This window comes from Saprolegnia parasitica, assembly GCF_000151545.1.
Source record: "Saprolegnia parasitica CBS 223.65 unplaced genomic scaffold supercont2.51, whole genome shotgun sequence".
NCBI classification, from domain to species: Eukaryota; Oomycota; class Saprolegniomycetes; order Saprolegniales; family Saprolegniaceae; genus Saprolegnia; species Saprolegnia parasitica.
Window position 1 is genome coordinate 16220 of NW_012156445.1, and position 13568 is coordinate 29787.

General features: G+C 60.2%; 7 protein-coding genes across 7 annotated transcripts; 4 read left to right on the forward strand and 3 right to left on the reverse strand.

Annotated features, from left to right (window-relative positions):
* Positions 1-40: 40 nt before the first annotated feature.
* On the forward strand, positions 41-1042 carry SPRG_10201 (hypothetical protein; the record flags this gene model as incomplete). Its single annotated transcript, XM_012349159.1, has 1 exon — positions 41-1042. The coding sequence occupies one exon, from the start codon at positions 41-43 to the stop codon at positions 1001-1003; it is 963 nt and encodes a 320-aa protein (XP_012204549.1). The 3' UTR covers positions 1004-1042.
* Positions 1035-4357, reverse strand: SPRG_10202 (hypothetical protein). The gene is made up of 2 exons (XM_012349160.1): positions 3943-4357; positions 1035-3898 (listed from the first exon to the last, which is right to left on the reverse strand). The coding sequence occupies exons 1-2, from the start codon at positions 4326-4328 to the stop codon at positions 1096-1098; spliced, it is 3189 nt and encodes a 1062-aa protein (XP_012204550.1). The 5' UTR covers positions 4329-4357; the 3' UTR covers positions 1035-1095.
* A 1088-nt stretch (positions 4358-5445) lies between these two features.
* On the forward strand, positions 5446-6469 carry SPRG_10203 (hypothetical protein). Its single transcript, XM_012349161.1, has one exon. The coding sequence runs from the start codon at positions 5530-5532 to the stop codon at positions 6430-6432; it is 903 nt and encodes a 300-aa protein (XP_012204551.1). The 5' UTR covers positions 5446-5529; the 3' UTR covers positions 6433-6469.
* An 825-nt stretch (positions 6470-7294) lies between these two features.
* SPRG_10204 (hypothetical protein) lies at positions 7295-8337 on the forward strand. Its single transcript, XM_012349162.1, has 5 exons — positions 7295-7706; positions 7752-7868; positions 7917-7987; positions 8037-8084; positions 8134-8337. The coding sequence occupies exons 1-5, from the start codon at positions 7310-7312 to the stop codon at positions 8239-8241; spliced, it is 741 nt and encodes a 246-aa protein (XP_012204552.1). The 5' UTR covers positions 7295-7309; the 3' UTR covers positions 8242-8337.
* Positions 8255-9362, reverse strand: SPRG_10205 (hypothetical protein). Its single transcript, XM_012349163.1, has 3 exons — positions 8868-9362; positions 8595-8823; positions 8255-8544 (listed from the first exon to the last, which is right to left on the reverse strand). Exons 1-3 carry the CDS (start codon positions 9326-9328, stop codon positions 8305-8307), a joined length of 930 nt encoding a protein of 309 aa, XP_012204553.1. The 5' UTR covers positions 9329-9362; the 3' UTR covers positions 8255-8304.
* A 298-nt stretch (positions 9363-9660) lies between these two features.
* SPRG_10206 (hypothetical protein) lies at positions 9661-11311 on the forward strand. The gene is made up of 3 exons (XM_012349164.1): positions 9661-10378; positions 10435-10714; positions 10766-11311. Exons 1-3 carry the CDS (start codon positions 9687-9689, stop codon positions 11255-11257), a joined length of 1464 nt encoding a protein of 487 aa, XP_012204554.1. The 5' UTR covers positions 9661-9686; the 3' UTR covers positions 11258-11311.
* SPRG_10207 (hypothetical protein) lies at positions 11240-12441 on the reverse strand. The gene is made up of 8 exons (XM_012349165.1): positions 12199-12441; positions 12063-12153; positions 11948-12013; positions 11813-11901; positions 11708-11752; positions 11613-11662; positions 11477-11564; positions 11240-11432 (listed from the first exon to the last, which is right to left on the reverse strand). Exons 1-8 carry the CDS (start codon positions 12403-12405, stop codon positions 11319-11321), a joined length of 750 nt encoding a protein of 249 aa, XP_012204555.1. The 5' UTR covers positions 12406-12441; the 3' UTR covers positions 11240-11318.
* Between the last annotated feature and the right edge of the window lie 1127 nt (positions 12442-13568).

A 13568-nucleotide genomic window follows, 5' to 3' on the forward strand; every position in this document is an offset into this window, starting at 1 on the left:
CACATGCCGAATATACCGGTACCACCGACGCACCGACGGCATGGCACCGACGGACGACCGTGCGCCACGGGGTACCAAGCGCACTCGGCACGCAACAAGCTCCTTCGAAGAGCGCCTCGCGCAGCTCGAGAAACGATCTCGCGCCATGGACGTCCGGCTGCAACGCGTCGAGCACATGTGGCTTGACGGCGCCGAGGTGCCGCTTTTCGACCGGCTGCCGTTGCAGCTGCGCTTTGTCCTGACGGACCACATGACCTTGGACGTGCCCACGAGCATGCTGCGAAAGTTTCCCAACTGCGACCTCTACGAAGCGATCCTCTCCGAGCCCTTCTCGATCGCACCCGATGGAGCCGCCGTCGTGCATTTGAGCAACAACACGCCACACCGCATTTACGTCCGCGCGATCAACGTCCTCTTGTACCACGTGCTCAATTTGCGCAGCGTCAATTCTCGCGAGGCCCGCTGGGTCTGCGACAAGCTTGCCACGTGGGACGTGCCGGCCGCGTACATGCGGACCAAGGGCTCGGCGACTTGGTCGCAACGGCTCTCGAGCCGCCGCTTCAACGTGAGCGCCGACAAGCGCACGTTGATTTCGACGCCGCCGCAAGACGATGCGTTCGAGTACGCGGTCGTCGTGAGACCTACGGACCATGTGGCCATGCGGCTCGTCAAGGTCGAAGGCAGCATCGCGCTCGGCTTCACGCGGTGTCCGACACAGCAGCAATCGAGCTACGACGGCTGGTTTGTGCACATTGCACGCGGTCCGCACAGCGTAAGCTTTGGGCCCACCGGATGCTACCTGACGTGTCTCCACGGCGACATGCTCACGCTCGTTTTGGACCGAAGGGAAAAGACGATACGCGTCTATCGCAACCAGCAGGACCTCGGTGTCGCCTACGTCCTGAACAGTACCGAGAAGCTCAAAGTGGCGCCGGTCCTAGCCTACCGCGGGTGTCCAAGCGACATGGTGCACTTCCCATGTCACGTTAGTTTGTACTCGTAGTCGTCCACAGTGTTGAACACGTCATTTCAAATTCAACCGTCATGTTATCGCGATTCGCCTTTAAGCAACGATGTGGAGCATAGTAGAACGATCTACTTTTTCTTGGGTGGCCCAAAGAGCGACGCCTCGTCATCCGACCACCCTTCCGAGTCCGAGTCGTCGGCCTTGAAGAGCCGGGCGGCCGGTGGCGGCGGCGGTGCAACGCCTGCGGGCGTGGTCGTGGCCGGCGCAGCACCAAAGAGACTTGCGGTTGCCGGCGCCGCAGCACTAGTGTTGCCAAAGAGACTTGCCGTTGTTGACGCTGGTGGGTTGGCGGGTGCAGCACCGAAGAGCGACGCGCCTCCAGAAGCGGGCAAGGGCGGACCCGTCGACGGCGCCGAGCCAAAGAGGGAGGTGCCCGCAGCGGTTGGCAAGGCCGGGCCCGTCGACGCACCAAAGAGAGATGTCGTGCTCGACGAAGGAGCCGCACCGAAGAGCGACGAGCCGCTGGCAGCGGGAAGCGGTGGGCCCGACGTCGAAGTCGAGCCAAAGAGAGAGGAGTTTGTCGCTGTTGGGAGCGATAGGCCCGAAGACGGTGCCGAGCCAAAGAGAGACGACCCCATGGCCGTCGGCAGCGGTGGACTCGAAGACGGCGCTGCGCCGAAAAGAGAGCTCGTCGACGATGACGCGCCAAAGAGACTAGCTTGCGCAGGCGCCGCCGTCAACGGCTGACCAAAGAGACTTGTGTTGCTGGGCTGGGCTACCACCGCCGCCTGTAGAATCGCCGCCGGTTGTAGGGAAGCGGCTGGTTGTAGGGAGGCAGCAGAGTAGAGCGACGCAGCGGGCTGAAGCGACGCAGCGGGCTGCAACGTCGCTGCTGACGGCGCCCCAAAGAGGCTTGCCTGGGGCGCGGCCGCCGCCATGGGCTGGCCAAACAAATTGGATGTGGACGCCGAGGATGGCGCGGGTGATGGTTTGGGTTGCAGACTAGAGGACGCGCGTCCAAACAGCCCGCCGCCATTGCTATCGTCGTCGCTCCACTCGTCCTCACTCTCTGGTTTCGGGGGAACAACCGCCTTGGGCGGCTGCGCGACCGGCAAGGGCTTGGGCACAATAACGGCTGGCGTCGGCGCAGACACAATCGGTGCCGCGACGACCGGTGTCGGCTTCTTGTTGGACGATCCAAAGAGACCGCTGGCCGTCGACTCGTTGTCACTGTCGTCGCCAAAGAGCGTACTCGACGGCTTTGGCTCGGGCGCAAACAAGTTTTTGCGCGACGACGGCCGCTGCGGCGTCCCGAAGAGACTGGCGCTGGACGCACTCGCATCGGTCTCATCGGATTTAAATAAGCTGTGCAGTCGCGTCTGCGGCGCGATCGTCGTCGTCGTCGTTGTCGTCTCCGTGATCGTGACCGTCGTTGGCTTGGCCGGCGGCGGCTTGCCAAAGAGGCCACCATCGTCGTCACTGTCGTCGTCCGAGCCGCCAAAAAGGTTGGACGCCTTTGACGGCGCCCGCGTAGCCGCAGGGGCGACCATAGGCGGCTGCGAGACCACGGGGGGCTGCGAGACGACGACAGGAGGCTGTGACGCGACAGGTTTTGGCGGCGGCACCGCAATCGAGGGCGTCGGTGCCGCCTTGGGCGCACCAAACAAGCCGCCTCCGTCGTCGTCGCTGTCATCACTGTCTTCGCCAAAAAGGGTAGTCGGCTTGGCAGCCGGTGTCATTCGCGGCGGCACCGGTACCATCGGTGCCGCCGGTTTGGTGTCGACCGGAGCGATTGCAGTCGCCGGCTTGCTTTTCGGTGCACCAAACAAGCCACCGTGGTCATCATCGTCGCTGTCGCTGTCAAACATGGCCGACTTCTTCGGCGCCGCAGCGGGCACAAGCACGGGCGGTGCCGCGACAGGTGCCGCGACAGGCGCGGGTGGCGTCGATTGGGCGGCCGGGCGGCCAAAGAGGCCCATCGAGTCGTCTTCATCGTCACTACTGTCACCAAACAGTCGCTTGGATTGCTGCGACGGCTGCATGGACGGAGCTGGGGCAATCGGGGCCTTGGGCTGCGCGCGCGAGGACCCAAACAAGCTCGACTCCGAGTCTGAATCAACATCGAACGCAGGCTTCGTGGCCGGTGGAAGAGATGCCTTCCGAGACATGTTGACTGTCGACTGCCGGCCAAAAAGACCACTGCTCGTCGACTCGGCGTCGCTGTCGCTTTCCCCAAACAGTGCTTGGCCAGTCGTCGCTGGCTTGGGTTGCTGCCGGGCCGCGGCCGAGGCCTTGAGCTCGCTGAAGAGGTCGTTCACGGGCGGGCGGGCTGCAGGTGCGGTGGGTGGCGGCACCGCACGGCCGTCAAACAAGTCGCCGGTCTTTGTTTCTTGAGCGGCAAAGAGCGACGAATGATGTCCGTCGTGGCCCGACGCCTCACTCTCGTCGTCGCTGTCCATGCCAAAGAGGCCACCGCGCTTGGGCGGCGCGGGCTTGGAGGCAGTGGACGGGTTGAAGCCAAAAAGGTCCTCCGAGTCGTCCGAGTCCGAGTCGTCGACGTGGGCAGCCGCTGGCTTTGGTGGCATTGGCGGCATCGGGGGCCGTGGGCGTGCACTGCTATCGTGCTGCACCTCTTCTTCTTCACCTTCAGAGTCCTCTTCGTCCGACTCGTCTTCGTCCGACGCGGACTCTTCTTCTTCCGAGTCGTCCTCGCTCTCGGAGACGTCCGAGCTGCTGTAGCCCTCGCTGCCGTCGTCGTCCGTGTCCGAGTCGGGCGCCGCGCCGAGGCCCAAGTACTCGTCTTCGAGAAACTCTTTCGTGCCAATGACGAACGGCAGTGGGCGCTCGTTGTAAATATCGACGACATCGTCGTCCTCTTCGTTGCCGACCGAGAAGAGCTTCATGGCGGTCATGCCCATCTCCAGCGCCGCCCTAGCCGCATGGATATCAGATACACATCGTTAATACATGCGTACCGATACTGATCGACGACCTGGATATCCTTCTTCTTGGCCGGGTCGTCCTTGGTCGGCTCGGGCTCGACCGGCTTGTCGTCGCTCGTCGGCTGGGCCGCTCCGTCCGCGTCCGCCGGCGCCGCGACCATATCGTCTTCTTCTTCTTCGTACACGCGGTTCTCAATAAACTGGCTGTCGCTGAGCATTAAGAACTGGTTGATCGAGTTGTTGAGGCGCACGTCGGCGCGCTCCGCGTCCCGTCCGAGCTCCCAGATCGAGTTCTCGAGCGCCTTGGTTCGCGCGAGGAGCGTCTGCGAGAAGAGCTTGAGCTGGACGGCCAGGGCCGCGTCCTCCGCCAAGGTCCAGTCGGTCCCTTGATGGGGCGATAGCAGCTTCGCCCAGTCCATGCTGGTCGCGTGGGGTCCAAACTTGTCTTTGATCGCCGGATCAGCCATCCGGATACGACGCCGGATACGACACCGAAGCTTGCCCGCGCGCTTTCTCTACGCATGCTAGTCAACGGACCATGACACGCATCATCGAGCACAACATCACCCAGCGCCTTACGCGCATGGCTGGACCATGAGGCTGCGCTGATGCGAGCCCGTATGCGTCGAAGAAGGCAACGCTACCAAGTTCCAGAGAACAGCTCTCTAGCACTACCCTACACTCGACGTGCCTCGTACAAAGACCGCCGGGTTCACAGGGTAAAAGTCACCGTCGCTTCGCCGGCCTTGGCTGACAGGACACATCACAGTCGCGTCCGTTGGCATCAAAAGAAGAAACGAGTCGCGGCGACCTCGTGCGATGCTGCTGCGTTCTTGACAGGCGGCGCCGGGATGGCCCGAATTGGGTACCGTTGGACGACCGGTCAACCGCCAAAAGAACAGTATGGCCACAGCTTCAAGGTCGCGGTGACGCGCATGCTATACGGACATAATGGGCAGGTGGAACCAGCGTGGCCGCGCGGGACACCATGGATCGCGCTACTTCGCGACGACGTCGTGCGATCTTGGCGCGCGCGGCGAGCCCGACGCTTCGCAGGCGTATCATTCGATATCGAAGGGCGGGTTTTGATGGCCATCGGCCTGCTGGATCCTTCGATTTCCGAACGCGGGCCTTTCACTTGCCAATCAGCAGCGAATCTTCCGGACAGGCCGAAGGTTATCCCGGCGCCCGCCGATATAAGGTTTGCAGAGGAACGGTGTTGTTACAGCGATGAGACATCGAACATTACGTTTTGAACAGGTTTTAAACAGCAAGCTTGGGGCTTGTAGTTGAGTGGCGTGAATGCAACAGAACACTGCTGGAAACCAACACAACGGCCGGACGTGGTGCGTACGGCGAATGTACGCGTACATAAGCCACTACATACAAAGAACAAGTGTAAGCGTACATTCGAATGGACGATGCACGCACTGATGGGCGAGCGACGGTGGTCAAAGGCACCGAATCGAACGTATTGCCCATACAAAAGCTCTCTAAGTAATCTTCTATGTGTTTTATTGCCCAGTTTCCAAATCACTCACAAAAAAGCCATCAAGCACTCAACTGATTAGCGAACGCTTGAGACACGACCCGACCTACAGCGCCTCACAGCATACCAGCATGGACAAGCTCAAGACAACCACCAAGCTCACGCTGGACACGATCAACACGCGGCCCGTGAGCCCGACGCCAGCGACCGAGTTTACGACGCCGCCCCGTCGCCCGAGCCCGACGCCGCCCGCGCACCCAAGCCAGCTGCAACTCAAGGTCTCGGGGACCGCGTGCGATACATGGCGCGACGCCGCGCACATGCGCGCGCTCGAGCCGTACATCTCGGTCGAGAAGAAGCTCACGGCACTCAAGATTCCGACGGCATGCGAGACGCCGCTCCACTACACACCGCCGCCGCCGTTCCCGGAAACGAGCCCGAGCGAGAACAAGATGATGGACGCCGACTTTGGGAAGCGCAAGAAGGGTACGCGACGAGGGACACTCAACCCTGAGGCGAAGAACGTGCTCAAGGCGTGGATGTTCTCGCCCGAGCACTTTGCGCACCCGTACCCAAGCGAGGAAGAGAAGGAGGAGCTTGCGGCCGAGGCCGGCATCGAGGTCAAGCAGCTCTCGAACTGGTTTACGAACGCGCGGAAACGACTATGGCAGCCCGTGCTGCGGCAGTCGGGCGTCGAAGTCAAGAACTTTCTTTCGACAGGCCGTGGCGGGCCGCGCGGCGCAAAGCTCGATGTGCCGTCCAACATAACGTTTGTCGCGCCGTCGTCGCCACCGACGTCACCGCGTAGCGCGTCGGTGGACGAAGACGACAGCTTCCGCTTCAACTCGGTGCCCGAAAAATTGGTCAAGCGCATGAAGCGCGAGCCAACGGACGCCGAGGCGAGCGGCGACTCTGGCGACTCGGACACGTGGTCGGATGCACGCAAGGACGTGGTCGTCAAGAGTGGTTTCCGAGACCTCGAGATCCTCGCGGCCAAGTCGCTCCTCGGCCTTCACCGCGAGCCCGTACACTAAAACCAACCCTAGATAGACACTACACGGACGCCGACACTATTATAACTTTTAAGTCGGGAAGGATCTTCCCGTTGATTATTATTATTACCACGATGCCTGCGTTCCCGTTGCGAGGAGGCGCGCGATCCTTCGAATATCTGCGGCGCAGCGTGTCAACCTCATCCACCAACCATGTTGAAGCGCGTAATTTTATTCGATGACACGCATCGCCGAATTTTATTAGCGCTTGGTCCGTGGTGCGTTCTCGAAATCCGGATACCGCGTTGACACGCAAACGGGCGGCCGCGATTGGCCCGTTGGTGCGACCAATCCCACGCCACAGCGACCCCAACTTCGAGCGCTCGTGCGGCATCGGTTCGAGCGACCGCGTCGATACCTATAGATCTTATTGTCTCCATACAGCGCAGGACGCAGGGATCACGACCCGCGCCCGGCTCTCAGCGGCGGAGATCGCCACACTTTTGATGTGCATCAAGGCGGCACCACCTGTCCCACGGCGCCATTAAAATGCGCATCACTCTCCCGGCTTGTTTCTGCTGGCTCGTGTAATAGGTGTACCGTAATCGCTCGCGGGGCGACGAGCTGCGAGGCGACGCGTGGCGCCACGAGAGCGCATCTCATACTCGAGTCGTGTGAAGGCGGCGACTCGTAGCATTCGCAGGCTTTCCGCTGCGCTGGCCGCCAAGCGGTCATCGCATATTATTATGCTTTGCGGCCAAGCAGAGATACGGGCCGATCTGCCGACCTTCGATCGACGCCACCTTCTTGTCCCAGGCTTCATATCCTGATATAGGACATTAGTGTTCGGATATGACCGAAAGTCCTATTTTCATCGCCGTCCAATCAAAATGCCAGCCATATTGGATCACAACGACCGATGAAGGAGTTCGTGAGCGTCGCGGGCCTCCGGGTCGATGGCCGCCGGCCCAACGAAGTTCGCCGCGTCCGCGCCAAGTTCGGTCTCTTCCAGCGCGTCGACGGCTCTGCGTACGTCGAGCAGGGCCAGACCAAGGTCATGGCGGTCGTCTATGGCCCCAAGGAGCACACGGGGCGCAAGACTGCCGAGGAGGCGGCGCAGACCAAGGCGCGCGTTACGTGCGAGGTGACGCAGGCGCCGTTCGCGACAAGCGAGCGCAAGGTCACGCACAAGGCCGACCGCAAGAAGCTCGAAACGTCGCTCGCGATTCTCCAGATTTTTGAGGCCAACATCTCGACCCACTTGTACCCGCGGTCCCAGATCGACATTTTTGTCCAAGTGCTCCACGCCGACGGCGGTACGTCTTGACTTCGTGCCTGCGCCACTGATGTACTGGACGCAGGCGAGCTCGCAGCGTGCATCAACGCGGTCACGCTGGCGCTGGTGGATGCCGGCATTGCCATGAAGGACTTTGTCGTGGCCTGCTCGGCCGGCTACATTCAGCAGACGCTTCTCTGCGGTATACGGCTGTTGTCAGTAGCCGCGATAGCTCACGCACGTACGATAGACTTGAACCAGACAGAGCAAAACGCCCGGTGCCCCGACCTCGCGGTCGCCTTGACCCCGCGCAACGACAAGGTACAGCATCATCGTCACGACGTCCATGCACTCATCATCATCTATGTAGCTCACGCTCGTGCAAATGGAATGCAAGCTGCCGCTCGAGATTTTCGAAGTTCGTTGCTGTACATGCTTCGGTCAAAGTCTCACGCGGTGTGATGTAGTCGCTCATGACGACAGCGATGGAAGGCTGCACGCAAATCTACGAGATCTTGCAGAACGAAGTTCAGGAAAACACGTGGCGCCGCCTCATTTCGCGCGAGACGTCGTAAACTCCAACCGTCGCCGGGTGTATATAGATATATGATGAGGATTAAGCAAGACAGACCGCCTTATTAAAGCTGTACTCGCACCGACTTGGTGATGGCATTTTGGCGTGGCTTGCGCGTCACCAATACTCGGATTGTGTCGTGCGCGTACAAAACCTGCTTGACGTTGGTTTCTTGCGGCGTGTGGTTGCAGCAGTCGCGGCATTGGCACTTTGGACCGCACGGCACGCCTGCTTGGTAACAGTCGCAGTACTTTTTCGAGCATTTGGACTTTTTACAGCGACACGTAATCGCGTTCGCACCCGCCTAGACAATACATATCGTGTCAAGCAGTGTGCGACTACACGGCCACGTACGTTTGGAACAAGCGGAATAAACTGGCGGCGATTCGAGGACGACGGCGCGGGCCCGAGCTTCCCATGGCTCAAGGTCGCTGGCGCAGTCGAGGTCCGGAAGGCGTGGATATTGTTTTTTAAATGGGTCGTGATAGCGCCAAGGCGCTCTCTCGATGCCTTTGTGTTCATGCAGCTTGAACAGCCACATTGCGGGGTACAAAAGCCTTTTGTGAGGAAGCATCGGCAATACCTATGAAATCGCATGAGCCCCGAAGCGGACGCAGAAAGTTATACAGCTTGAGGCAGCCCGTCTTGCACCCGCAACATGTTGTCGAGGCTCGGCTCTCCTTGTGCAGCTGCTCTGCAAGAACTTCAATGTCTGCTTCCCGCGACTCGGGCCCGATCTCGGCGGTCGCCGGTGCCACAATAGACCGCTCGACATCGACCGTCGAGATGGCGAGCACCGGGAGCTTGGGCGCTGGAAGGCCTTTCATTCCGCGTTTCCGTGCAAGGAGCGCATAGCACATGTCGAGCCAGGCTGCGTTGATCTCTTCGGGACGCTCGCTGTCGTCGTCGTCAACGACGGCCGGCTCGCTCATCGTCGGGCTCACCGGCGCGTCCTCGAGTCGTGGCCGCTTGGCCTGGTTGCTCACATCGCTCACCGAGAGAGCGCTGAGGGGCGACCGCTTCGCAGGCTTGGACTTCACCTCGGGCCCATCGACCTCGACACGGACCGCGCTCCGGGCGCTCATCATGCCCGCCGAATCGAAACTCCGCGGTCAAACGCAGCTTTGAAATCCCGTATCCGGACAAATCACGTATCCGGCGTCGAATTTGGCGCGCTTCCCAATGCGAAAAGTCCAGGTCGCACTGCCCAGCGCCAGTCTCTCGCGTGTGGGTTCAAATCCTGCATTAGCGCGACGCTTTGGGTCCCTTGCGACAACAAGTACTGGGATGCGTGCGTGTATTTCCAGCCGGCAAGGTCGATCGCACACTATTTATTATCCACCTTTAGGTCGGGGAGGGTTCAAACAATGCAGCGAGCTATTTTGGTCCTGCCGTTGTAACGACAGCGTTAATAATTGATCCGGGCGTTGCGCTGCCACGAGGAGGATGGCCGACGGACCGGCGGACCCGCCGATAACCATCACCAAGGTACACCGGCTCACGCCGCTGGACACGCAGTCGTCGTCGGTCAAGCGTCGCAGCGTCATCACGTCGTTCCGGCGCGAGTCGGCGTCGCCGAGCGAGAACAGCGCCAAGAAGGACCTTGCCTCGACGCGCATCGACCTCGTGCCCAAGCCCACGTGCTCGTCAACGTTCCATATGAATTCTTCGTCATCGACCTCGTCCAAAATCCTCCCGACACTCGACCACATTGACCGCCACCTGCGCACGAGCATCAAGTACAAGGTCCCCTCTGCTCGACCAACGAGCGTTAAAGGCAAGCGCGCGAGCATCCTCCACCGCGCCCAGAGCATGCGCATGCTGCAAGAGAAGGCGTCGTTCGTGAGCCGGCGGCGGCAGATCTTCAAGCGCACGCGGCAATGCTTGCTCTTGCTCCTCGCGACGTGCATCTTTGCCGGCATCGTACTCATCTTTGTGTTTGGGAGCACGACGCCGCCGACGCCCGTGTGCTGCGGCGGGAACCAGCCGTTCATCGTGACGCTGCTTAGCGGCCTCAAAGCCATGGCCATGGCTATCGACCCCGACGGCATTGTCTATATCGCGAGTGCGGCCACCAACCAGATCTACTATCTTAACGACACGTCGCTGCACGTGCTGGCCGGCACGGGTGACTATGGGTACGACGTCTGTCAACCATCCACGATTACCTCTGGAATCAAACGATCCCGACTAGGGTGGTAAACGGCCCTGTCGCCAATGCGCAGTTCCGGTACCCGTGCGGGATCGCGGTCGACTCCTTTGGCACCGTGTACGTCGCGGACCGGGACAGCCTCGAAGTGCGCAAGATCACGAATGGTTACGTCACAACCCTCCTCGGCGAGCCCTCGGTTGGTGGCATTGCGCCCGGTGGATTTGACGACAACGTGGACGCCGTGCTGATAAATGCGCCAATCTCGGTCGCGGTGGACGTCCATGGCGTGGTCTATGTAGGCTACGGCACGTTCATTCAAGGCGTACGTCTCCCCACGCCCTTCTCTCGTCGTCTGACCGATGCTGGATGCTAGATCAAAACCGATGGAAGCACGTTTGTGCTCGCGGGCAACATGCTGCGCGGGTACGCCGACGGAAACGGGGCCGGCGCGCGCTTCAACGGCATCCGATCCATTGCCGTCGATGCGCTCGCCGAGTATCTCTATGTGTGCGACTACTACAACCACGCGATTCGCCGGATTGAGATTGCAACGACCCACGTCGCGACGCTCCTAGCAACCGGGTTTTACCCCACGAGCGGCGGCGGCAACGTCACGAGCTTCACGGCGCCGTCCGGCATCTTTCTCGTCAACTCGACGCTCTATGTCGTCGACACGTTCTCTAATACCGTCTCCTCGTACGACCTCAACGGCACCCAGCTCAATCAGTTTGGCAATGGCCTCTACGGCAACGCCGATGGGCTCAACGGGTCCTTTGGCAACCCCATCTCGCTTGTCGTGAACGCGTCCGGGGCTGTCTACGTCGGCGACGTCGGCAACCTCCTGCTTCGGCTCGTAATTTATTAGGCGCGAAATCCAACCTCGTCGTCTTGACACTTATACAGTATCATTATTCCACCAGCGGCGTTCATATGTGTCTCGTGTGCAGCTCAGTCGTGGGCCTTGGACGCAGGGCGACGATCGTGAAGCGCACCTCGCCGTCGTCGCGCTGCATGAACGACTGGATCACGCGACACGCATCCTGGACCCATGACAATTAGCACATGCGGTGGATGCAAGGTCGACCTCGAGAAGCGTCTCGCGCGACGACGGGCCGTGGTTGATGGGAAAGGCCTTGCGCCCGTCGAGCTCGTAGAGGTGGTCGTCCACCGTGCTAGTAGGGATAACATACATGGCACATCACGCTAGCCAGAGCGTCTACCAAAAGCACACAAAGTGCGTGTTGATCGGATCGTCGACGTGTTCCAGTTGCTACGGCGCGTGTGTGAATGGGTATGCGAGCAGAGGCGTACGTACCTCGGATTGTCCTTCCTGGGCCGCCGACGCATGCGTCTCTTCGAGCTAGTCGGCAACATGGGCATCTTGCATTAGGACAGCAATCATTGCAGCGTTACGGCATACCTCATCGTCGCCCTCGAGAATGACTGCAATCTCCTCGGGCGTCTTGGCTCGCGTCTTCTCGAAGAACGTCTGCAGGAAGCTGCCCGGTTCTACAGGTAACCTCGGTGACCAAGTCGGGATACTCGATCGACGCACGGTAGGCCACATAGTCGCCAACGTTGCCGAGCGCGTGCAAGATGCCAACAGTGCCACAGGCGTTGCCTGTATCGCATCAGGAGTACCGGGATCCGCACATGAAGGAGATGCGTACCAACGGTCTGCTTCATGTAGTAGACGTTGGGCGACACGACCTGGCCCGACGCTTCGATGCGCTGCCGCTCCTCCTTGGCGTACGCTTCTGTCTAATGACGCCGTGATGAACCATGCCATGCTACATGCCCACGTACATGCGTCTTGATCGGGAAAAGCATGATGACAGCGAGGACCGGGCGGAGGACCATGTCGAGGGCCCAGTCCTCCGTGCTGTAGACGTCGCAGAACTCAAAGGCCGAGTCTGCGGGAAGCCCCATGCGCTTTGCGTACTCGTTCATGACCTGCGGGTTGGACTCGAGCGGGAACCAGCGTTTCGCCTTCGCATCGCCTGCGTCGCCCATGGTACCGGTACTACTTGACCCAGATCTTGTCAATCCAGTTGGCGGAACCGTCAACCTACCTAGCCGGCTAACCTCGTACTTGGCTAACCGGCTACAATCGAGAAGTCCAGAATTTCTCGACCAATCACACACGAGGGCGATGGGCAATGGTTCTCGCAACGGCAACATGTCCCAAGCTTTCAAAAGCCAATCCAAAGGTGGGTCAGTATAACTGGCGCATTTCATTGGTGGAAATAGATACGGGACATGCACCAATCAGAGACGTATCGCTGGGAGTGAGGCGAGTTCTCTGCAGTTCGAGATTTGCAACGTAGGCGTCGAGACGTTAACCTAATGACGAACCCCTCTCTTGCCGCGCTAAGTTCATCATCTTAGGCCGGGTCTTCCTCGGCTACTACCCAACACGCCCCAGTGCGAAGCTCGGCGTTCTCTTCACCATACTTGGTATGTGGCCTGCACCTACTCCGTGACTGGCGTAGCTGCGAGGCAATCATCCAGCTCGACAATAACACATCGTCGAGCTCCATGCAACTTTGTCTCGATGCCAGCTGTAGAGCGTCAGGTCGTCACAGTGGCTCTTGGACAAGAGCCTCCGTCATAAGTTGTTGCAGCGTGAGAAACATACCGCTGGCCGCGGGTGCATCAAACGCAGCTACCAACGTACTCGTGTAAGTCGTGACGTCATCGCCCTTCAACTCCTCGTACATTGCGCATCGCTTTCGTCGTTGTCGCTCGCCATATTCCGCTCTCGGTGTCGGTGCTTGTTGAGTACGTGCGCTCGGTATGTCGTCGTCGGTCGTTCTCGTAGTCCAAGGGTGTCTGTCGGTGTCGATCATCGGTCGCGGTCGTCGTTGCCATTTTTGGTTCTTGGTATCGGTGCTTGTCGATGTCGTCGATCGTTCTCGTAGTCCAAGGGTGTCGGTCGGTGTCGGTCGTCGGTCGCGGTCATCATTTGTCGTTGTCGCCCGTTGTCGCTCGGTTTTTAGATTCGCCAACGCTTAGTCGCGTATGTCCCCCGCCCCGGTATCTCGTCGGTCGTGCTTGTAGTCCAAGGGTGTCGGTCGCGGTCGTCGGTGTCGTCGGTGTCGTCGGTGTCGCTCGGTGTCGCTCGGTTTTCGGTTCGCCAATGCTCGGTCGAGTACGTGCCCCGCCCCGGTATCTCG